Source organism: Ascidiella aspersa, chromosome 5 (genome assembly GCF_963924565.1).
Source record: "Ascidiella aspersa chromosome 5, kaAscAspe10.2, whole genome shotgun sequence".
Taxonomy (NCBI): domain Eukaryota; kingdom Metazoa; phylum Chordata; class Ascidiacea; order Phlebobranchia; family Ascidiidae; genus Ascidiella; species Ascidiella aspersa.
Window position 1 is genome coordinate 33,240,934 of NC_139451.1, and position 25,721 is coordinate 33,266,654.

General features: G+C 37.8%; 2 protein-coding genes across 3 annotated transcripts; both read left to right on the plus strand.

Moving 5' to 3' along the window:
- The first annotated feature begins 913 nt into the window (after positions 1–913).
- Positions 914–14,832, plus strand: LOC146146450 (unconventional myosin-Id-like). 2 transcript variants are annotated; one of them, XM_083389997.1, is made up of 25 exons: positions 914–1,083; positions 1,365–1,471; positions 1,985–2,086; positions 3,799–3,884; positions 5,652–5,825; positions 6,987–7,116; positions 8,425–8,561; positions 8,886–8,973; positions 9,322–9,437; positions 9,702–9,778; positions 9,979–10,117; positions 10,440–10,652; positions 11,119–11,264; positions 11,405–11,537; positions 11,812–11,978; positions 12,063–12,149; positions 12,507–12,512; positions 12,914–13,034; positions 13,236–13,348; positions 13,415–13,525; positions 13,590–13,734; positions 13,796–13,900; positions 13,965–14,081; positions 14,144–14,298; positions 14,366–14,832. In XM_083389997.1, exons 1-25 carry the CDS (start codon positions 986–988, stop codon positions 14,523–14,525), a joined length of 3,033 nt encoding a protein of 1,010 aa, XP_083246123.1. In that variant the 5' UTR covers positions 914–985; the 3' UTR covers positions 14,526–14,832. The 2 variants fall into 2 exon arrangements, with proteins under 2 accessions (XP_083246123.1, XP_083246122.1); XM_083389996.1 differs by lacking the exon at positions 12,507–12,512.
- A 4,877-nt stretch (positions 14,833–19,709) lies between these two features.
- On the plus strand, positions 19,710–23,947 carry LOC146146451 (uncharacterized). The gene is made up of 4 exons (XM_083390290.1): positions 19,710–19,883; positions 22,157–22,329; positions 23,305–23,454; positions 23,753–23,947. Exons 2-4 carry the CDS (start codon positions 22,158–22,160, stop codon positions 23,905–23,907), a joined length of 477 nt encoding a protein of 158 aa, XP_083246416.1. The 5' UTR covers positions 19,710–19,883; position 22,157; the 3' UTR covers positions 23,908–23,947.
- Positions 23,948–25,721: the final 1,774 nt, after the last annotated feature.

Sequence of the window (25,721 nt, forward strand, 5' to 3'; positions counted from 1 at the left end):
ACAATTGAGCGATTGTTGCAAAAATCGCGTAAAACCCCGAGTCGTTCGCGATACTCGGGTTCCGGAATGTGGTTGTGGTCCATTGAATTGCGCCCTTTCAGTTAAGGGTAAGAACTTGTGCTTTTTTCCAGCGAAATTCTATTTTGAATAGCTGCAGTGGCACGTTTCTTTAGTTAGGCTGTGCAATAAACTTGGTTTAACTTTTTTGAGCCAGTTTTCGGTTAATAAGAGAGCGATGGCACAAGACTAGAGGTGTTCGAAGTAATTATACGATGCTGACACACGCATTTTGAGAAAACAATACGTCAGTTCGATACCGAATGACGTCATTATTTTACTCATAATTGAAATAAGGAAACCTGGAACGCACGAAGTTAAATTTTGAGCATTACGAATTGAGGCGCTGATCTTGAATCCTACCACATTTTCGTCCGGGCGTTCACATTGCTAACAATATTTGAGTGCGGGTGCGATTCAGCGTTTGGGTTTAGGTGGGTCAAGTATTATTATTATATTTATTCTTACTTATTTATTTTTTTAATTCAATTTTGACATTCGTTTTGTTACTTTAAAAAAAGTGTTGGGATTTTAGACCAGCGCCAGAATGGAATTTATCCCAAAAGATAACAATTGTTTTCTTGGATTGAAAACCATGGTTGGTAAATTATGCAAATAGTTTTGTGTCAGATTGGCACCGATGCCACCCTAAAATTACTTGTACTTGGCATGGAGGCAAGAAGCTTAAATCACCAGCTAAACACTAATTTATTAAATGTGAAAAGTTTTGTTCAAGTCTGTGAAAAATAATTGCTTGTAAAGTTACAAAAATATAAACTTTATTACAGTGGTCATTGCAAAGCACTATACCTGACTTGAGAAATTATTAAGTATTATTTTTGTTTCTTTAGCAAGTTTTGTAATTGTAGGCCTATTATTTTTGCCACTGTTTTGTTTTTATCTCACTGTCTGACGTAAATCAAGTGCCATGGCTGGGGTTATGGAAGGGGCTGAGTTCGGCAAAGGGGATTTTGTTCTTCTTGACCAACTCACCCAGGAAGCGTTCATGGACAACCTACGACTAAGGTGCTTGTACAATTTGTTTTTGGAAAATCATAACTATTTTTATTTTGTTGTTTAGAAGTCCAATATATTTATTTTATACAGCTTTATTTTTTTAATAATTTTACCATACAACAATTCTGTACTTTCTACATTGTATACTCACTGACTTGGTTATTTTAATGATTTATTTTGCCAATTTAATTATAAACTATCATACTTGCCAACTTAAGTATAAGACTTTGTGATTTGTCATTTGAATGTAATTTTTTTGAATTGAAAACTTTGTTTAATTTACCTGATAGATTCCAGAAGGGTCGTATTTACACTTATATTGGCGAGGTTGTGGTATCTGTGAACCCTTACAAGTCGATGAACATTTACACCCAGGAATGTATAAAAGACTACAAAGGTGTGTATTAGTAGAGGCTTAGTCATCAATTCTTTTTTAACTTAAGTTTAATCTAGTGATTCCTAACTTTTTTAATTTTTTTATTTGAAAACTTTGTGAAAATGTTTCATTGATTGCTGACGTTTATCGTCATGTCCAGGCTTTCCAACAATTTTATTATTTTGTTTAGTATAATATGGCTGTTTGTAATTTTTTATCTTTTTTGCTTGATATATCATGAAATTCCACCTTTAGCTTATTTAATGCAAATATTTTGTTTACCAAAAAAAATATTTTGTTTAGATTAAAGTTTTGGTGACTTAAAAACACAAAAAAGAGCACAAAAAATGAACATGGTCAGACACACTTTTCGGTCATTGTGTTAAGCTGCCTATACCAAAATGGATATTGAAAGCATTTAGGACTTTATTGTTAATATATGTAATGAACCTGTTAAGTCTACCAAATATTTAGATTGACTGCTTGGTTGAAAAAATCATTAAATGGAACTTTTTTACAACCCAAATTTACCAGGTCGGGAATTCTGGGAACGTCCTCCACACATTTATGCACTGGCAGACGCAGCGTACAAATCGATGAAGCGTTACTTGAAGGATACCTGCATCGTTATTTCAGGTAATGTAAAATTTATTTTTGTGAAATTATGTAATAATTTATAAAAATCTGTTAAATTTGGATGACAATAAATATTTTTTAAAGGGGTTAAGTACAAACTTAAAATACACAGAGTCTTAACTTATGCAGCATGTGTTATAAATTAAACCTGCAAACTAAACTAAATTATTGTGAAAGATTTCCTGTATTGCCCGATGCTAATGTAATCCACAACACAACTTGAATTAAGTGCGGAACATAAAAGTGATTTGCCATTCAGCCAGAAAGTTATGCGTTCAGTAAATCAATGCGAGGCTCGGTCTATTTGCACGTCCCGCAAACAATCGCTGAGTTTATTGTCGTCAAACAATATAGGGCTTTGTTTGAGCACTCGGGTGTGGTGTATGCTGAGCTCATACCGACAATGCAATGCATGAACTGCAGTAGGTGTTTATTGACAGGAAATGACTGCTTTTTTAAACTAGATGACATTTTGCAGACCTTTGGTTTTGGTTTCATTTTTTATGACGGAAATAGAAGTACAAAGCTTGACACATTTCTATTCACCCCCCTAACTCACAACTTCCTGTATAAATGCGTTCATGCTACTTTGTGTTAAATGCTTTTAATAAATTTTTAGAACATCTTTTTTTGTGTTAAAATATTTATTTTATTTTTAGTTGTAACCTTCAAGTTTAATGCAAACTTATAAAGTTTTATTAGGCTTCATGATTGGTGGTGTGTTTTTTTTTCACTTTTTATTTCCCTACTTTTTATAATGTGGACATTTTGTGATGCACAGTGCAACTGACGTGCATTGAGGTACTACAGTTGATACTCGTTGATGTCCAGTCATCCACAATGATCAATGACACTTAAATTATCGCTTCCTTTTCAAACTCGTCAACATTTGACTCGTTTGGAAGATTTTGTCAACTTGCATTTCCATAATAAAGTGTGAACTTACTAAATCGATTGAGTTTAACGCATAGCTTCAACCATTGAAACATTTTAAATTGTGTAGCTGCATTTTGTTGATTGTACTGTTAAAATTTTTGGATTAAATTAAAATTGTTAAGGATAGATATTTTGTTTATATTTTTATTTGGGCATTAAAACAATTTAGAATTTTCTGTATTTTATTTAAATTGATAAGGTTTTCTCAAGATTAAGAAGTTATTTATACTATTAGAAGTAACTTACACAATGCCTGTTCAATAAAAAAACAATGAAATTACAAACTTCTAAAGATATCTTACAGTGTTTCGGTGTTCTGCCCTGTTTACTTGTTTTGGTTTGCATACCCACCACCAAAGCGGATATATTGTGATGTCATAGACATCCTGTATGAGATCATAGGCCCAGGTTTTTACACCGAAATGCACTGGTAGTAGTTTTGGTCAAAGTAGGTAGTGCACTGTCTGGCCTAAATTTGTTCTTGTTGACATTCCAATATCATTGTGATTACCTTAACACAATTAATAATATGGTTTTTTTTATTTTAATAAAAGTGTTAAAAAACATGATGGACTTTTGGTGTCTTGTTGTTTTGCTTTTTTTTTTTTCACCACATTTTTAAGAAAAGTAGTTAAGTTCATTAAGTTTAATCATTCATGGGGCTTGAAATGTTTTATTTTAATTATTAATTCTTGCTTTGCATTTAGTTTTTGCATCAATATATTTTTTATTTTTGTATTAATATTAAGTCTACATAAACTCTTAATTGCCTACAGGTGAATCTGGGGCTGGGAAAACCGAGGCGTCGAAGATTATCATGAATTACATCGCATCAATCACAAACCTGAGTGCAAGGGCTGAGGTAAAATAGTGGCTGGGGTTCTTGCTCGGTTTACAAATAAGTTTCGACTTGTTTTATGCTTTTTTGTGATACTTTAGTCTTTCACTATCTACATAATGGTCGGTTCATTTCAACATAGCCCTGCAAGTATTTGTGCATCAAATTAAGCATTTAAAATTAAATATACACGTATATATGGGATGTAAATGACGTTTTTGAAGTAAAAAATAAGTCTACAAGATTCTTACATTCCTTAAAAAACACTTAATTTGGAATTAGGTTTATTTTTCGATTTTATATGAAGAAATGAAGAAGTTTTATTATTTGATTGCTCTTGACTATTTTGTTGCCATCCTGATAAATTTTTACAAAGGTATTTTTTTCATCTTAGTTTTATTCAGTGTTGTCTGTGTTACTCTGATGCTGCAGTTATTTTAAAACCAACTGTCAGAAAGAGGAAACTCCTGATAGCCGACCGGCCTTATATGAACATTTACGCAAATCAGCAAATGACAGGCCTGTGCAGAAATAGACTCCTTGCTATAAATAGTGGGCGTGGTTGGAAGGATTATGACATAATCTGCTTCGTCTGCCTCTTGTTGTCTTTTTAGTAAAAACTTTTAACTCTAGGTATCAAAATTGTACGTTTAAATTTATAGGGATTGTATATCTTGTTATGATAAAGGCGTTTTATAATTATGATAAAAAATTTGAGCCAAGAAACACCGTTTTTTAAACTTACAGAGTTTAAAAACTTCACTATAGAGTATGTTTAGTCAATCACTTTTTATTTTCATGCAAAATGCCAATCATATTTGCAACAAAGGAATCTGCACACTCAGGATTATTTCAACGCTTGTAAGACCCAATAATACCAGCCCCAGTAACGAGAGGAAGTACAATATGACTGGCAGCTTCACCAAAGCGCTTGTTCAAGGCTTCAGGCATTTTTCTATTTGACATGCGATCATTAGAAGTGTCCGTGATAGGATTTCCTCTCTTTAGACTTGTAGCTCACTTCTAACCAGGTGTCATAAATTGTTAACATAGTTTCAATATTGCATTTTTGTATTTATGGAAAACAGCGAACTTGTTATTTTGTTTCTTCTTTTGATGTAGAACTATTCGAGCATACCCTTTTTTAGGTCCATATCCATAAAGTTAAACCTTACACGTGCATGAAACACGCTGTTGTTTGTAAAGAATCTGCGTGTGTCCCTGGATGCAATCACATTTTCGGTCAATGCTTACATTTTTAATCAGCGTGAACTTCCTTGTGTGTTGTGCGCGATCATGCATGAATGTTGTAATGTTTGGGGAAGCAACAAAGAGCATGGTTTAGTTATGCACATACATACGTAAAGTTGCTGTACTCTGTAAAATCACTTCACTAAAAAATACATTTTTGTAACATTGTAGGTTATTTATGTTTAGTCTGTGCATTTTCTGTTAAATCGCACTATACATTTTTGCGTTCCACGCAATTAAACTGGATTTCAGCTGCGTATTTGCACATAAGTTCGCTCAAAAGCAACCGTTTTTTTTAAACTAATTGTTTGATAACGTCATGTTATGACAAAACTTTGTAACGACATCCCCAAAATGTTGTTATTCAACCTTAGTATGCGGCCCTCGTAATTGTTTTTCGCTTGTTGCGGTAAAGTTGTGCAGGTCTGCTGTTACTTTGTTGAACTTTTTACAAATTACATTTTTAAATATTAAAATACGAAAAAAGGTTTGAAACCCCTGGAAGGTGGTGGTTAAACTTATTTATTTATTTTAATTTAGATTGAGCGCGTCACTGGAATCTTGCTCAAAAGCAACGTGATCCTAGAATCATTCGGCAACGCCAAGACAAACAGGAACGACAACTCTTCGCGGTTCGGCAAGTACATGGACATCAACTTCGACTTCAAGGGCGACCCTATTGGGGGGCACATCAACAATTACCTGCTTGAAAAGGTATTTTGGGGGAGGGGCAATTCATGTGAGTGTTCGTTTGCCTGTTTAATTGTAAAAAATATATTGTAATTTCTCCAATTAGGTAGATTTATTTAGTTTTCATTCCTTGAGTTTTGTGGTATTTACAGCAATGTTATTTGTTTTTAAAACATAAAGGCACTAAATTATGCAAAAATACTAATTAAATGTAATTTATTTGTGCGTTTTTCAAAAAAATCCCACCCAATAAACACGGTTACTCACTTAAACTTATCCCAAGACCAAACTAAATTACCTAAACATCTGCTCTCCATCCACCTAAAAGCTTTTCTTTATTATTTTTATTTACGTTTGCTGCGCAAGAAAGTTATAAAGCCCTAATCTTATTATTTCGGACAATAATATTAGTTCTGTCAATTCTTTGCACCACTTAATTGCCAATAAGACTACTTATTACTTGATTTATTGCACTTGGTGTTTTATGACCGCGTAATGTCGCTTGCTTCATGAATAATTAGGCAACTTACCTTGTTAACAAGCTCACAATGCATTATTGAGCGCGGGAAATTATCAACCTAACCAGTGCAGTGTCTTAGGCTTTATTCATTCTCTCCAGTGTTATTTGGTTATATTTTAGTTTGTGTAACGAAGTTTTAAAACAGGACGCTCCAAACCAGGGCGTTTGGGTCACGTGTTGTTTTGACGTCATAACTTGTTTATTTAACAAGTCCTCCACAAATTATATTAGCTTGCGAAAAAAATGTCTGGAGATCTTTAACGTAATAAAAAATATAAAAGTTTAACCAACATTCAACTAATAACCGCACGGGTTTAAAAATATATTTATGTAAACAACACGTAATCAATATTGTGGCCCCAGAAACATCAAAATCATTCAAGTTAGCAAAACTCTGAAACGACTTCGTCTAAATGAGCTAAGCCATATACTACAGGAGAAGCATGGTATAGATAAGGAAAAATACATTTAAGGAGTTAATATAGGCCAAAATACAGTTTGGTGACCAAGTGGCCGTGACCTCCCGGTTTTAGAACATCTTCTTGTAAAACACATCATAACCATCGCGAGCCTAATAATTTAAATGGTGAATTACCTTCTATTCTGCTGGCAACAACCTGCAGTGGCGAGATGACCTGCTAATGTGTTGTGTGTGTGTTATTTAGTCGCGCGTGGTCTTCCAGCAGAACGGGGAACGAAACTTCCATTCCTTCTACCAGCTGTTGTTAGGGGCAACCGACCAGACCCTCAGCTCGCTTCATCTCAAGCGTGACGCGTCAGCCTACATTTACACAAGTAAGTTGTTCATCGTAAAAAAAAACCTTGTAACTATAGGCCAGTGTTTCTCAACACCGAGTCCTTTAGACTTCATGTTAAAAAGCAGTGGTTGATGCATTTAATCTCAAATCAAATTCCCAGTTTTTTTTATATCGCCTTTGATTTTACTTTTGTGAAGCAACATATTATTCGTATTACAAGTGGGCGAACTTCAATGATAAAAGGAAATTAGTTGGAAGGGCTAAAAAGGTTGAGAAGCACTGACTTAGCGGTTAGTGTTGGATCGGATCCCCGGTGTCAAGTGCTAGTGTCGGTGCCGGTCCGATACTAAATGCAATTGTGTATTTCAGCTATAGTGTGCATTTAAATAAACATTTTTATCTTTAAAGGTAGATTTCTCAGAAATATTTGATTAACTACTGAAGTTAAGTAAGCGTCCTTCCGCTAAAGCTTTTTCTTTATATATTTTTTTCAATTTTTCTTTAATAACCGGAAACAAAATACTCTGAAGGTTTTAATCTCACAAATTTGGCTGCGGTAATGAGTAATGACATCATTTGGTATATGTTAAGACGGCTGATCATTTATCCACAATATCGACCATATAAAAGTATCTGTAGCGAAGTACAACACGAAAACACGCTTCTTACTAACATTATATTTTATGAAGACCCAAGTCACCAAACTTGCACTTTTTATTGCTTTTAAATAAATGTTCGTCAAAACATTTTGTTTTAAACAATACTTGGTCGATCTTGTTAAAAGTAAAATGTATCAATGTTATTGGTTTATGATGGAAGTACTTGTACCGCCCTAATAACATTGGCAATAACGTTTCATATTTCCTTGGTGAACAACAACATATTTGGCATTTTCGTGATTAAAGCACATTCTTAGTCATGTGCCGGCGCTCGATGCGTCATTGTTACGTCACCATGGTCGTTATCTGACTTTCTTCAGTCGTTTAGCTTCAAAGATAATGTGGCTGTTCAGTTTTGTTTACTGTTTCATCCACCCATGGACGTTTTTTTTAGTTTAAATGCCATGAACTCACATATAGGCCTTTGTAAAATTCCGTTCTACTTAACTTGCATTCCGTTTATAATATATTATTTAAAACTGGCAGTAGCTTCAAAAAATATTTCGTCTGTTAAGATAAACTTCAATTAGTTGGTAATTACCAAAGGTCACAACTGGTTGCCTCGCCCAAGGTCATATATAACGTGGCTGTTAAAGCAAGGTCATATATTTGTCATTCTTGTGGCTTAGTTAAGAAGTTAATTTAGTTTGTAGTTTCAAGGTCATTTATTTGCTGTTGGTTGGCAGACCAAGGTCAAGCGAACCACAAGGCCAACGACGACAAGCGGACATTCAAGGAGATGACCGGCGCCATGAAAGCGGTGGGGTTTTCCCCCGAAGAGCAACAAACTCTCCTCAACTTGGTCGCAGTGATCCTGCATCTGGTGAGGGGAATACCCTAAACACCTTTAACATGTCACAATAGACTTTGGCAAACTAGAAAACTTTTAGTTTTTGTTAAACACAGTAAATGCGTAATGAATGTATTGACGCAGTTGTGAAAAGACTTAAAAGCTGCACAAATCACTCTTTAACGTTCCGTCTTGGCAATTCATGCCTTATTTTTTAAATATCCATGATATATCACGTATTTTTCCGCGTAAAAAAACACCAACTTTATGCTGTTTTATTTGGACCTTATTGTTGGTCCACTTGATTGGAATATTTGCAAAATGTTTCAGATTTTAAACGGTTTATTTCGTTTCCAGGGAAATCTGAAGTTCTTTGAGGACAACGAAACTGTGGCGGTGGAAAACCCGCAGGTCGTCAAACACATCGCTAAACTTCTCGGCACTAGTGAGTGGATAAAATAAGATGAAAATAGAAAATACCAATTTATGAAAAACTCCTTTGTGTGTGTTTTTCTAAATGAGTGGTCTTTTTTAAAGAATGCGTTCGTTATGAATATACTTCATTTCAAAATGCCAAAAACAATCAACCATTTTATTTTGGCTTCTAAAGAAAACAACAACAGCCCAATAACAACTTCTTCCGGATAAAACACGAAAAGCTGGTTTACTACATCCCAAGAAACCATCCTGCAACACGACAAATTTATTTAAAATAAAGTGTACAAAATCGCCTCGAAAAGCACCGAAATATCGAGTTAAGTTAAACTATAACACACCTTAACCCGATGTCCAGGTGCCGAGGCGGTGGACAAGGCGCTACTGACCAGGGTGGTGGCCGCCAGGGGAGAGGTCATATCCACAAGCCACTCGCACGAGGTCACCGGATTCGCAAGGGACTCCTTCGCAAAGGTGACGCTATGACCGAGTTTTCGACGCACACTGGAACCGCTGCTTAAAAACATTAACCACCAAAATTTTTGATTGTTAGTGTTTTATGTTTTACGTCAAAAAATATAATTGAAAAAAAGCTTGTCCAAAAGATAAAAACGAACAATTCTTTATTGTAATTAACTACTTAAAACTTTCGTCGTCATCAGTATTTTATAATGGACAAGTCTTAACATGGTTTTGGCGTGTTTTTTCGATCGCCCGGTAACGAGTGTTGGTTTGCAGGCGATTTACGAACGTCTCTTCTCGTGGATCGTCGAGCGGATAAACGGCGTCATCGAAGTCAAGCAGGACGTGACCAGGTAAACTTGCGGCTCATCCTACCTTGTAAATGCGGTTCATTTCTAGCGACCGAATGAAGCCACAAAACACAAATCTCTTTCTAGAAATGCCCATTTATTAAATCAGTGTACAAGGCATAACTGGAAAAATTAAAAGCGACTTTCGCCAAATGGCAGGATTTGACGTCATCAATGACGTAATCAGTGCTTGTATCGCCCAGGTACGGCAAGAGCACGGTGATAGGCGTGCTGGACATCTACGGCTTCGAGATCTTCGACAACAACAGCTTCGAGCAGTTCTGCATCAACTACTGCAACGAGAAGCTGCAGCAGCTCTTCATCGAGCTCGTGCTCAAGCAGGTAACTTGCTTCTCTTCCCCCTCCCAGCGTCGCTACAACAAAAGCTGTCGCGATGAACAAACGCTTTACCTACCAAATAAACCCGCTTTTTGGTGTTATGTAACCAAGGTTTTTGTATTTAAAGAACGTGCTTGAAAAGAAATAACATAAGAGTACGAAAACACATTCCGGTTTCTCGGGTATTCGGAGAATTTGCGCGCTAGTTTTGCGTTTTTTGCCAGAATGTTTTCTGTTTTTGTGTCAATTTTGTTACACACATACTCCGCTTGGCCTCTTAGTTTATACTTGACAGCAAACGTCAAGAGTTGTGTTGTCTTTGCAGGAGCAAGAGGAGTATTTGCGCGAGGGCATCACGTGGCAGAACATCGACTACTTCAACAACCGGGTCATCTGCGAGCTGGTCGAGCAGCAGCACAAGGGCATCATCGCCATCCTGGACGAAGCGTGTCTCAACGTGGGGACGGTCACCGACCAGATGTACCTGGAGGCGATGGATGGCAAGCTGAAGGGACATCAGCACTACACCAGTCGGAGGGTCGGTTCCTCAAACCCTGTATTTTAATTACTTTACGATCGCATTAAGCAAAAAGGAAGAAACAATATGAACGAAATGGTTGACAATAAGTAATTCAACAATACACCAAGCGTTATGATCATATGTTTTTGTTCCTGTTTCGTCATAATAGTCATGTCAGCTCTATGGCACCTGGTGGACGTTTATGGCGATGCTTTGTTACAGGGGACACTGGTTGGCCCCCGCTCGTTTCGCACCGTATCTTAGTCACTTTACGAAACAAAATATTCTATTAGTACAGAAAGATCTATTTTGAAAACACGGTGTTTAACTTGAAAACAAGATTTTTCTTAGTGTGTCGCGAAACGTTTGAAGATTAACGCTTCACTTATTTGATATCAAATGTCATTTAAAAGTCGTAGAGTTGTCGAACAACGTCTGCAGCAACAAAAAGTCGCCAATAATTGTTGTTCGTTTCGCTTTTCAGCTGTCGCCCAAAGACAAGGACCTGGTCCACCACCGCGACTTCCGCGTCATGCATTACGCTGGAAACGTCACTTACTCGGTGGAGGGATTCATGGAGAAGAACAAGGACCACCTCTTCCAGGACTTCAAGAGGCTGCTCTTCCAGAGGTCAGTGACGTCATGCTTGCTCAACAGTGTTTTTAAAATTTAAGAGATCGAAACAATCTCTAGACATGAATCCTAATTGTGTGACTGCAGCAAGGAATCGTCACTTGGTCTTTGCGAGCTCGAGTTTGTTTGTTTTTCAGTTCTAACGCGGTGGTTTCCGGGATGTGGCCCGAGGGCGCGCAGAGCATCAAGGAGATCACCAAGCGACCCGCCACCGCCGGCACGCTCTTCAAGAACTCCATGATCCAGCTCATCGACAAGCTCGCATCCAAGGTCGCGTCTTAGAAACAAACTAAATCGTTTAAAACAAAATATTTACAGCTAATTTTGGAATGTTTCAAGCCTCCTACGCTAATTAACACAAAAATTAAATTAAAACCTGTCCTGACACAAATTGGAACGCACGTAAAAATAAATCAAAATTCCTATCATTCGGTTTTAAAATTATAAAAAAACTGTCCTGCAGCAAATTTAAACTTGTTAAATACAAGCAAACAAACAAACGTCAGATTTGCAAGAGTCAAGATTTTTGTGTTTTTCGACGCAGGAGCCTTACTACGTGCGCTGCATCAAGCCTAACGAGGTAAAGTCCCCGGTGCAGTTTGACGAGAAGCGGTGCAGCCACCAGGTGGCGTACCTGGGTCTGCTGGAGAACGTTCGCGTGAGGAGAGCCGGTTTCGCCAACAGGCAGCCCTACGCAAGATTCCTGCAGAGGTTCTTGTCCCCGACTAGATTTAACTTTAAGATTTTTTGTCGCGTTTAGATAAAGTGCTGTGAGTGCCTGCTTGCTTTGCGCAGATACAAGATGCTGTCGTCGTACACCTGGCCCAACCACCAGTGCAGCTCGGACAAGGACGCCGTGCAAGCGCTCATCAAGGACATCGAGTGAGTGGCAACAAAAGCAAACATCTTTCGTCGTTTATTTTGAAATGAGAAAATATTAGAAGAGAACGTAAAATGACAACTTGTTGATTACGCGCACAGCGGTTTTATTTCCCAAGTGAATCAGATTTTGAAATTTTCAATAAATTTTGTTTATTTTCCGTTTGAAATATTCCGATAAAATGTGATACATGTAGTAAAAAGGTAAACCCCCTGATTTAACATTGTTTTTGAGTTATTTGTTTTAAGTATTTTTTCACCAAATGATTAAGATGAATATTATGTTCGGATAAGAATGCAATTGATTAAAGTTTCTATTTTTAACGATTTTCTTGTTTTTTCTTTCATTTGTTCTTCCAGCCCCCGGTAAGATATAAGCATGTCTAGACGATTTTAGTTTGATTTTACTTTTTTGCATGTTCCTAAAACTCTGTTTGTCGATCATTTCTAACTCGATAAAATAGAAAAAATATTTTTTTTAACAAAACACAAAACTAACAATTGAATGAGTATATCGACGTCATTATATAATGTGTTTTTGTGACTAAAACTATCTTTTTCCGCATCCTATGCTGTTAATTTGCTATTTTAACAAACCCTTGCATTATAATTATATTTAGCTATGTTAGAGTAGTGATTCAACCATGGTAATCATTTTAACTTTTTATGTTAATTAGTAACAAAATATGGTTTGTAAATCGATTAAAAACTTAATATTTTTGTGAGCGATATTTACTTGACGCGAATATTGTTGCACGCGTGTCCAGATTCAGCCACGACGTCGCCTATGGCAACACGAAGATATTCATCCGCACTCCGAACACGCTGGTGACGCTTGAGGAGAACCGAGCGCAGCTGATCCCGCACATCATCGTCCTCCTGCAAAAAGTGCGTTTCCTCGCTTTCCGACTTACTTGCACAAATTAGGGGCAACTTTTATAGGTGTTTATGTGATTGAAGTGTTTATTGTTAATTTGGGGTGTTAGTAGCAAGGATTTTTGTACGGTTCTGGAAAGTTCGATTGTTTCTCGCCTCGCTTGCATGGAGACGCTAAAATTGTTGTACTAATTTTTGTTGTTTGTCTGGCAGATGTGGCGCGGAGCCAACGCCCGACGTCGCTTCAGGCGAACCATCGCCATCTACAAGATCATGAACCGATACAGAATGTACCGAATGCGCGCCTACCTCGTCGAGATGAGCAGGTAGCCGTGTGCATCTCGCTCTGTGTGTCTGTGTGTGTCGGTATTTAACCATTTGTTGTCGTCCAGGCGCTTCCAGAACGTGCACAGGAGCAAGGACCTGGGCAAGTCGGTCGAGTGGCCGCGACCCCCGCAGGTTCTCGTCGCCCTGGTCGAGCAGATGAAGCTGGTGCACGCCAGGTGAGCTCGCCCGTCGCTCGATGCCCAGCAAAACTTTTCAAGCGTTGTTTCGTATTTCCGCCAGGTGGCGCGCTGCCTTCCTGCTGCGCTCGATCCCGAAGGAGGAGTGGCCCCAGGCGCGCCTCCGCTGCTCGGCCTACGACGCCCTACACGCCAAGCGGACCGGCTGGGCCCGACCCCGCAAATGGGAGGGGAACTACCTGGCATCGGTTGGTGCACTTTGGGGATTTTCTCAGCGAAACTTCCCGATTAAACATGTTTGTTTTCCAGATGTCGGACAACGCCGCCCAAGCTTCGACGTTCCTCTCATCCGCCAACGGCCTAAAGTCCAAGCACCGCTTCGGCAAGATTCTCTTCTCGGCTCACATCAGAAAGGTTTGCTCGCACGCGATTTGAAAAAAATGACAAGTTTTTATGACAAGTTGAACTCTTCGTGCAGGTGAACAAGCACAACAAGTGCGAGAACAGGGCGCTGCTCGTCACCGACAAGCTCATCTTCAAGCTGGACCCGGGCAAAAAGTACAAGGCCATGACTTCGGGCGTGCCGCTTAGAAAGGTGAGAAGGGTAGGGCCTTTGGCGGGCAAACAGCCTTTAACCTTCTGCGTTGTGGCAAGCAGGTGAGCGCTGTAAGCGTGTCGAGCGGCACCGACCAACTGCTGGTGATCCACGTGGACGGCGCCGACGACCTGGTGACCTGCGTGCACATGACCGCGCCGCCTGGCCAAGACCGCGTGCCCGAAGCAGTGGCGCACCTCGTCCAGGCCTTCAAAGCGTGAGTTGATTGAAATCGTGCAAACTGTTGTATCTTCTAGGTTTAAATCTCTTGTTAATTGTTTCAGCGAGGTGGGCGCGGAGCTAAAGGTGAACGTGTCGACCCAGGTGCGCTGCAAGTTGGGCGGCAAGGCCAAGACGATCAACGTGGACGCGGGGAATGGCGCCGCCAGCAACTTCAGGAAGGTCAACAACACCCTGTTCACCCTGGTCACGGCCAGCACCTGAGCCCGACTCCATTTGACAGTTGCAGTATATTTTTGAGTTGTTTTTTATCCTTTACGAGTGCCTTTGGGCGACAAGCAGACCTTTGGTCGCCCTTTCAGCAAGCAGCAAGTGATACGCGCCAGCATCGAACGACAATCAAGTGCGACATTTTTCCAGCGTTATTTTTTAATTGCTATTCGTGTTTTCTCTGCCGCACTTACTGTACAAAGCGACTGCACTAAACCGTCCCAAAGCCCTTGTCATTACTCGATCGCTGTTTTTAGTTTTGCGCCGCTCGTACGCCAATAAACGGAAGCGCCGTGTACAATCTTGCGTAAATGACGGCATTGTGCGTCCAGATTTAAACAATTTCGCCGACGCTTGTTGTTAAGCCTATCCTAAACAGACCAGACAAATTTAAAAATAAGTGTCAATGAATGACAGCACCGTAATCACATGGACGTTTCTTTCCAGAATTTTACGTAGATTTGCGAGTTCTTGCAGCAAAAGTAAGCGACAGATATCGGTAATTACAACTATTTTCCGGTTGAAATTTGAAATACCAAAAATCAACTTCGATGATGACAAATTTAATATATGTTTAAAATATCTGGCTTAAAGTATATTCTATCTTCATCCAAAAGTAAAAACACTTACCTTAAAAGAATAGGATGTGAGGCTTCTCACTTGACGAAATAATTCCAGCAACTTGACCAAAAGTCATAGCTGTGATCTATGTGGAAGAATGAGCCGGTTCCCGTAGTTCGATACACGGCTAAATAGTTACCGGTAGTTTGCAACTCCGTATACGAAAGGTAAACACCCCAATTTACATAAAATGGACGTCCTGCGAGCCCGATTGCATTCTAGTGCCAGAGATCTTTGTCGTGAAATGCTAGCCGAAAATCACTCCAGTGACGTCATTTGATGTGAAACATCGCTGGCCTTGTGAATTTACCAAAACATCGTTTTGGCGTAGGATTTAAGCCAAAAAAAAATTTGACGTAGATCTTTGGCGGCCACAAATTACGGAACGCAGTCAGGCCTGCGCGGATAGAAAAGTAACCTCCCACATATAGCCCACGGGCTATATATATTGGCAATAGGTATAAAAATGAAAAAACAGGAGATCAATGTAAAAATACTTTAAACATGCGACCAGTGGCGTATCCAGGGGGGGGGTGAGGTTCGGGTTTCGGACCCCCCCTTTTCGTAAGTGACATTATCGTTTTTTGTTCGTTTTTACTCACCGTCCGAAGTTGCGTGTTTTTAAATGTAATTGGGTCACGCGTCTTAAGCTAATGCGAAACCAGAATCAAACGTAAAAGGCCGTTTTTCGTCTTTTGTTTGGTCGACTGTAAACGCTAGATGGTTTTTCTCTTTCGTTATTCGTTCGGGTTGGCTAATCAACAAGTACGTGTTCGACAATTACAAATATAAATCAAGCGGTTTCCGCTTTTTTCTCTCTGAAGTTAGACGGTGCTGATGTTTCTCGCTGTTTGTTGTCTGCGTTAATATCAGATGTTGGTGTAGACTGGGGTCGGCAACCTACTGTAATTCATCGGGCCCGCCGCCTCTTTGACAAACTATACACGAGTTCATTTTAGCAACAGCATATTTATACACGAGTTCATTTCAAATACTTTTTGACTATTTTAACTACGTAAGTTTGACATATATTTTTTAACATTTTTTATTTTCGGCAATGTAATAAAAACTTGCAAGAAATTTAAAAGAAATGCTGTTATACCAAAAAAAATCACGCTCGCCAGGTGCGCCCAAACTTAAAACGGTTATCAAACGCTCAACTAGCTTAACTAACTATTAAAGTTATACCGTTTCTTCGAAGTAGTTTTATATGTCGCGCTAATCGAAAAACACCCGGGAAAAACGATCTCCGTTTAGTATTGCAGGTGGCGACAGACGTGCTTGTAATTTAGCCTAGACTCGTACATGGATCTACCAAAATCAATCACACATATTTCACGGTCTTGGTTTAGTTTTTCGCCTGAAGTTAACGATTGCACACTAACCGGTTTCGCAGTTGGCGCCTGGCAGGAGTGTTAATTGGCTGTTTCAGATGATTTTTGTTCTTGTTTATGACGTCACTACCATCGCTATTTTATGACGTCATATCCGTCACTATTTTATGACGTCATTAACGTCAGACGAAAAAACAACGGGGAATTCCCTAAGTTAAAAATTCGGAACCCCCCCTTTTTAAATTTCTGGATACGCCCCTGCATACGACTCAGACGATAAAATTCGCACCCAAACAATGTGCATTTTAAACGGTGCATAATAACTCGACGGGCGGCCATAGCATAGGTTTTGTCCATTTTTTTTTGCTAACATTGTTTGGCTTAAAGTAGGGGTTATTGTTTTCGTTCGGGTGGGTCAAGTATTATTAGGTTAAATTTAATAGCATTACTTGACAAATGGCCCAGTTTTGACAGGAAAAATGCTGAATTGGATAATTAGATATTTATGTTTATTCAGATACCAGCTGAACTAAAACTGCCAACCTGCAACCTAACGCACGATATTTACGGAAAAACATTAACACTACAGTGAAAACACATTAAATCTATGAATATGTTGTCGACGTTTTAATATTTGTTTTCTATTATTCCAAACTAAGTTTTATAACCAAACTTTATGACGTGACCCAAAGCAGTTCTGTAAATTTGCAAATTTGCAGACGGTGACAGAGCTTCGTTTGGTCCACGGATATCCGCGAATGCTGTCCACGGCTTTAGCAATACCTATACTTCTAAATGTAATTTGGCAGATCCGTGGACATAGTAAATTTTTTAAGTTCGGTACCCGGGCGAGCCGGACAAATAGCCTCTTCCTATTTTCGGAGACGGTATGAAATATCGTTTAAAACATCTTAAATAAATACTGGCTGCGATGCAGATGTTAACGAAAAACAAATATAATTCGATATTTTTTAGTTACGAAAATACCTTTTAGGAAAGAAGTTTCTTTTCTTTTCACATAAATTATTATTCCTTGATGTTGGTAGGTCGGAACTCTTTGCAGTACAATTTTTTTCTTACTAGCTTTCGGCTTTTATCCAGTTACCACTAAAACAGCAGGTTAGCCTGTTGAAAGACGACGAAAATAACGCCATTTGTTATTTCGAAAAAATGATGAAGTAATTTTTTTAAAATATTTAAAATAGTTTTTTGAAACAGTTTACCATAAAGAAAATTGCCTAACTAACATTAGTCTTCACCGTTTTCCAACAAACCGCTTTCACAAAAAAGAATTGTTACAAAATATATACAGAACAATTACTTCAAGTTTACAGAACCACAAAAATTTGAATTGTGTCGTTAACTTTTTTATTTGGTTGAAATCTTAAAATGTGGAAAACAATTTTTTGTGATAAACAATTTTAAAAATTATTTAAAAAAATGTCTAATAAATATTTAACCTGAATAACCTTCGACAAATGTTTACAAACAATGCCCCTGATTTCAGCAATAGCAATCCTAATAACAATAACAACTAAAATCATAGAAATCTTGTGCGCAATTTAAACCAAATGTAATGTTTTTTGGAAGTATTTACTTGTAAACTTACTATATTTTCAAACTAAAATCCATAAGATTGGAAACCAACAACAAATGTTAAACATATATGCCCGAAGATTTTGCTTTAGGCTTCAAAGCAACATGCTTTCGAATGTTAAAGAATACAGGTATGTTTTTACTTTTTGGGCATGATTTTTTGTGCAACGTATATTATTGTCCACAATACTACTGTATATTGTATTTATAAAACCTATGTTATAATCAACAAATATAACCATATCGGGTTAGTCCGTTGGCGCTCTTTAACAAATGCGAAAAAATATGAAACTCTTTGAAAAATGTGATAAAGAACATGAGGTGAAAATAACTTAACACTACAGTAAAAATACACATTACCTTGCATTTATAAATCCCCCATCACCAAACCATGACAGATTACTATTTTGTTGTTACCATATGCCTTAAATCAGGGTTTCCCAAACTTTTTTGGTCCACGGACCACTATTTGTAAATCTGTTTTTTCGCGGGCCGCAATACAAAGCAAAAAATAAATCAAACCGAATTTTATTTATTTACAAAACTGACAACACCAATGGTACGGTTCGTTTTTCATCGTTGGCCGCAAATTCCGAATGGCGATAAGAATATATTATTACGTCATAGACGAGAAATACGAGAATTTTTCGTAAACAACTTTTTGACCACAACGAAGGCGCAATAAGTAACATTTACGATACTGGATGGCAAAATCGTTGAAATCATTAAGTTGTAAATAACTGCGGCAATTATCTTCAAAAGGTTACGTACTGTAAAACGTATTTTTTTTTCTTGTTATATCGCCACGGTCCACCTGCGCAGTCGCCGCGGACCACCAATGGCCCGCAGACCACAGTTTGGGAAGCCCTGAGTTAAATGACAAAAGCAGGAAGTTTTACAATCCAACTAAATTGTCAAAAAAATTACTGGCTGAAAGTGTGTTAACGCTAAAAGCATCACGTCTGTTTTTGGTGTACATGGTGTAAGTATTTCGATGAATATTCAATGATCCTAGAAATATACTATTTTTAAGTATAAAGCCGGATGAAACTTATGATAATTGTAGAAGAGCTGTTTTGATAAATTTTATCTTACAAATTTGATTCTTTTCATCGTTTTAACGCAGTTTATACCAGGGTTTATTATCTTGCCAGAACACATTACACTTTTCAGAGATGACGTCACAAAGTTACGTTATAACGAGGAGTCTAAAACAAAGAAACATAAGTTTATTGTTCGATTTATGGCACAAATATGCCACTGAACTCTCAGTTTAAACACATTACAGGAGATGGCGTGATGACATAGTAGAAACTAACATTTTTCACCAGTGTGGCGTACTTGAAAACGTTCTTTTAGCTGAACATCGCTCCCGCTTTTTTACCACTGGTTTAAACATGGATGATGATGTGGGCAACTGAAAACTTTGTAATTTAGGGGTGAAAGGAAATTATGACGTAATAGAGAGAGAAGACGAGTCTCGGGTACCGGGTTTCGCGTCCATTGTTAACGAACAACGACCCCTTTTGTTTGAACCGCGACGGACAATCGAAGGAGATTTTCCGGCGTTTTCAATAAAGGCGACTGGCGACCCACAAGCTGTTTGTGGATACTCCGGCTAGAACTCTGCTCCACCATGTTTTTATCTGTTCTGGGTTGAGCTGGTCCGTTACTTTCCAGGCGTGAAAAACAAGTGGCACCTTCAGTTTGATATATAGGCCTATTGTGAAGTAGCGTCAGTGGCCGGAGTTAGTTCTATTTGTGCAAATTAAAGTGGTAGAAAAACACAACAAAAAACAAGGTAAAACAAAGTTTTTTATACAACCTTATAATAATTACCTCGGTAACATTAGAAGTTGATACGTCATAAGAGGTTTGCGTACGTCATGAGAGGTTCGCTTACGTCACAAGAGGTTATGACGTTTGTTCGAACTAAAGTTGCTTGAGACAAATAAGGAACCGATAGTTTTTTCACAGTCAGCAAAGTACTAAGCGGCCCATTGTGACGTAACCAGGTGTGGTGACGTCACTATACCCCTGCTTCAGCTTGATCTGACTTCGTGTTAGGGCAAGGTTGTGTTGGTTTAATCACAGGTGTTTTAATTTTACGAACATGTTTGTAACATTGCGACACACTAAAAAGCGACAAACACTTAAATGGTAAAACTTCTGGTAAAACTTTACCTAAGAACTTAATAATTCAACTTTATACTCAGAACGCCGTTTCTGCGCGTCCTAAACCCGACACAACCCAAAAAGTGATGTTTTTTTTAATTATAAAAATTATTTACTACAAAGCAATATATGTTGTACCGTCTGTGAGACTCTTGTGTGGAGTTATGGCTAAACGCAACCCAAACATTTTTTAATAAATTTCACCACAGCCCGCGAAGTTCTTACGTATTACACAAAGCTGTGATATGTTACAACCTGCAAAAAGATATAAATATTGTTAAGCTGTATTTAAAAGCATATCTTACCAGACTGTATTTGCACTTGTAGTAAATGTTGTGAAGCTTTATGGACTTTATGTTAAATTTTGCGACTGTTTTGTGACTACAATTCGAATTGTGTTGATTAAAAACGCTCTGCCAAATAATAGCGTTTTCCGGAAAGGGCGTTTCAGAAAGGACCTTGTCCATAAAAGGAAAAATATTATTCATTGTTTTTTTTTTCTTACTCATGTTTGGATTTAGTTACAAAGTGACGACGCGAAAATATAATGAAATGAGGCGTTAGTTAGAAAGCTATTTCAAAACGCTGTCGTTAGGTCACTTATTTAAGTCATTGCAACACTGAGCAAATTAAATCCGGTTTATAACAAAACTCAAAACTGTAGAAAGAGTTGTTAGATGAGTCACTTCGAAAGCCATAAAACCATGTAGATTGTAGAGCTATCTGACGGCGCAAGCAAATGGAAGCACTTCAACCAATGAACTAATTTATGGCGATCGTGGTAAAATACATGAAGCAGCATACATCAACAACTGGTTTATATTTGCATTAAACGCCCATGGTTGGTTGATAACAGTACAGCAATAAAATATGTGCACCCTAAGCTTTCATTAAGCTCAAACTTTGTTTAACAACAGGATTCCTATTTGCACTAAGGCGCCTTTTTCTATTGATTTTAACAGTACAGCAATAAAATATCTGCGAGTTTATGTTTGCAACTTCAGCTGACGAAAATCCTAAATTAGGAATAAAAACAAAAGTTTTTTTCTTGTGAATAATACATAATTTGTTGACAGTTCCATCAGAGCACAATGATGTGTATACAAACGAAAGGCGCGTTGTAAACACGTAACAAAATAAAATGGCCTCAAAATAGGGATAACATTAAAAATCAGTTCCGGCCGCTACAAATTGGCCTCATTTCTTTGCCAAGGCGGACTGAGGTTTACGATATTTGCTCTGGACAAACTAGATCTTCTTGCCAAGGTATATAACAGTCAGTACGGGAATAGAAGTTGGTGAAACAAAGCGGAATGTATTGAAACACTTCTCTACGCTTTGTGTGCTGAGCTGCTTGTTACTTGGCCCGTTGTGTTTTGCAATTTTCGTTAAAAATTCAGAACGAAAAGGCAACGTTTCACTGAATAAACTCGTGACTGAAATAGCCCTAAAATAAGCAACAAGTAATGTTTTGGGATGGTGTATACTGGATAGCCCTATAGCTATAACAACGTTTATCGATTATTTGTTTCGATATTTTGTTATCATAGAGAGTAACCATGATCCGGCACAACAGTTATTTAGAAAATGGTTTTAATGAGTTGCTATTTTTAACGTGCAGTTACAGTATTATAAAAGCAAGTTGTTTGGGTGATGTTGCGTTTATTCGTAAGTCGCTTTCAAGTCTGAATTGCTGTTGAACAGCTTTGAATTTACATAGTTTTGTTGGTTTACAAAACTTTTTTGTTTTCACATTTATGCTGATATACAGGCTTCTTTCTTGCAGAATGTCTCTAATTTGGTAGATTTACAAAGGTTTTTGTCAGAATGTCACTCAATTCATAAATTCTGGCGTTTTTTTGTAGCACGACGGTAGTAATGTTGATCAATTTTTTGCAGAATGTCGCTCGCCAATTTATTCTGCACAGTTAGGGTTGTTCCAGCGGCGCTGGTTCTACTTGCTTTCCTGTTCGGTTTAATTTCGTGCAGCAGCAACGAGTGGTCTGTGTTCCAAGCAAGCAACTCAACATCCGGGATACTTTGCAGCGCCCCGAATGGAACCGAATGCCAAGGTAAGCGCGATGCTCTTCGACGCAGCTATGTGCTTGTTCTGCGTTTTCAAACTTTTGCTTAAAACAGCCAAGAAATCGCTGAGGTGACTCCATTATAGCGATATCACAGTGTTCCTCAACCCATGGTTCGCCACCCAATGTTATGTTGCCTCAGCATTTTGTTATGTCGCCGACTGCACTTGTTTATGTGGTTAGGTTTATTGAAATTGGTTTTGAGCAAGATGGCTCCGAAATTTGAAAAAACAAATGCAAAAGCAATAGGAAGACACTGCAGAAATTAATAAATCCTAATTTTATTTAGGAAGTTTTCTTGTGTTTTTGTTCACCTACAAAAATCAGTGAAGTGAGCCGCCCATGCTTTGTCGTTGCATTTATGTTCAGTATTTAAAAAATGTTAAGGAAAACTGCTGTAGCGAATATACAGCAACAGAAAAAGATCAAGCCCGAGAATGTGGCAGACAATTTAAGTCTCACTGGTCTATAAACTCAGACATCTTGAAACGACTAGCGCAAATATTTGTTTTAACATTCCTGCGATATTTATCAAGCTGAGAGTTCTGAACATTTCACAAAACGTTAAAGAAAATTTTTCACTCTCGGTTTGTTTTCAAAAGAAACTATTGATACGGAAACTAACCTATTTTGGAAATTTGCATTTAAAAACTGCAACTGAATGGGGATCACCTTTAACCCTTCATTTAGAAAAACTCGAGAAAATCTACGATGTTTTTTTGTAAATCTACTAAAAAACTAATTAATAAATGAAGAACAAATGAAAGAAACTAAATTAATAAAAAAACACAAAAAAAATTCATACTCTCTCAGCCTTATTTTCGGAAAACCGACATAAACATTTTGTTACTATTTGAAAAAATATAAAAAAAAACTATATCTAAAATAGAAAAAACTGTCAAAATAATGTTTTTTCCTCAAAAACTTAGAATCTCACAAACATTGATTAACTTTCCACCCAAGGTCCGACTACAACTGAGCGAGGAGTTGCTTTCGGCTCCCTCCTCCTCTCACTCATCCTACTCCTCCTAGGAGCATCGCTCGTCCTCTTCGCAATCAGGAGGGACGCCAAGAAGTTCTACAAGGCAGCCGTCTTCGTCGTCGACGCAGCAGGTGATGACGTGGGCGACAGCAGTGACGTCAGACATGACGTGCAGCGCGATAAATAATTAAACGGCTTCGATTTGCATTGGCGCTGATCCGATAGAAGGTTTATAGTATCGGTATTTGTCCGATACAATGGCTATAGTATCGGTATTCGTCCGATACAAGTTTATAGTATCGGTATTCGTCCGATACAATGGCTATAGTATCGGTAATTGTCCGATACAAGGGTTATTTAGTATCGTTGTTCTTTTTTCTAATCCTACTTTCATTTTAGCCCTTCTTAAACTCCTCTTTTTATTTCCAGTTGTTCTGCTAATCGTCGCGCTGGCAGTTTACCTCCACGGTAGCCTCACAACGGTTGATGTGGGCTGGAGTTACTGGATGGGGATCGCAACAGTGGGAGTTGCTCTGTGCGCCAGTATTTGTGGACGAACCATCATCTATTTGGAGGAGCGCTAATCATAGTTTGGCGAAGAAACGCGGACTTGCGCGAACTTGCGCGAACTGTCGCGAACCCGCTTCGGCGATTTTCCCGGTCTTTTGCTTGCTTGGGTTTATTTTGCTGCGTTTGCCCGATTTCCCGCTCGTGGTGAACAAATAATACGCTAAAATAATTACTCCAACATTCGAATCTGTTCTCCGACCAGCTATACATTCTGAACACAAGCTGTCAAATGGTTTACCCTGAAACCCAGTGAGAAGGATACTAAATGAATTTACCATTCAACCGATTTCAAAGATATTTGGCGTTTTTTTTAGTTTTAAGCAAATGTAAAAAAATGTTTACCTTTTTCGATATTTTCATAATATTCTAGTGTTGTTTTTTGCATTGTGTGATTTATTATCGCAAGAATTATAACCAAGGTGCTAAAACGTATTTTTCATCGTGGACTTCTTAAAAAAAATTGGGGGATGATTTTTTAGAAATGACGTCATAAGACAAGTATATAATATGTTGTTTCTGGCCGAACCGATGTGCAAATATCAACTGAAATTGAATCTAAATCCATTTAATCAAAAGAAAAGGAATTTTTTAAATAATACACTTTCAACTAATCCCAGGGTTTAACTTAGGACTTGGTATTCGTCCATATTATGCAATGAAAAATCGCCCCGATTGTTGATATTATACAATAATTTAGTTCATTAAGTCGAAAAAAAGAATTGCGTTTGGTAATAATTCGAGGCTATAGGTAAAATACTGTACAGGCCTGATTCTGGCCATTTTAGTTTTATACCAAATTAGACGTTATTACGACTATTATAGGCATTCCATTTTGGTCTTATTCCGAAGTGTGTTTTATTCCAACACTGAAGGTATTATAATATCGGTCTTATGGCTGAAGTTTTTCCGTAAAGCTCACTTCACAACAAAACATTGCCTTAAATTAAGCAAGCCGCAAACTGTGGCACATAAAAACGAGCAGCCTAAACCGACAGAATTCAGTAGGGTAAAGTTTATTGGCAGCAAAGTTAGTTTGAGTTAGATTGTAAATGTACAAGAGATCGAACACAAAGTGAAACTGTAATATCGGTATAAGGCGATAAGATACTTTTACGTTTAAAGAACCTTGTGCAAAAAATAGTAAAAGACAATCTACCGTAAAACTGCATCAATATAAGGCAGAACATATCAGAATATACTGCACACAATGGGTGTGCCGGTAAAGTTCATTATTATGACATTCGTTTTGCAAACATGCTGAACAGTTGTTTCGCAGTTATATTATGAAAATATTATTTTTTACCAGTTGTTAATTTTAGAAGCACAATATATATTTGCATGGGAACTTTTTACTGTATCCGACAAAAGTAACCATACTTTCTTGCAAACAACGATACTGCGCATGCGCACAACTGCAAGCTTCACAAATAAATGCAGGTAAATATTCCACTTCGTAATGTTAGTTCGAACAAAAACGAAAAAAAATTGCAAAAACTTATGAAGATATTAATATTTGTTTAATTTACAAAAAAGCAGTTTACAGCTAGCAGTGAGGGTTTGACAAAATGGGAAATCCGCAAACAATTAAACACAAAATTATGTTTCGACAATTATTTGCTGCGTTTTGTGGAAAAGTGAGATCTGCTGATTTTAGGTAGAAGCTGGTAAATCTAATGCTAGAGCGTAAAACAACGAGGTAAAAGTGCAAAAAGTACTAATTAAAAAACATTAACTCCTTAATAAAATTCGGAAAAAGAAAATACAAATCTTGCAGCAAAAATAGGTTTTGTTAAATCATTTACAAAGTCAAGAATTTCAATGAGGGGTT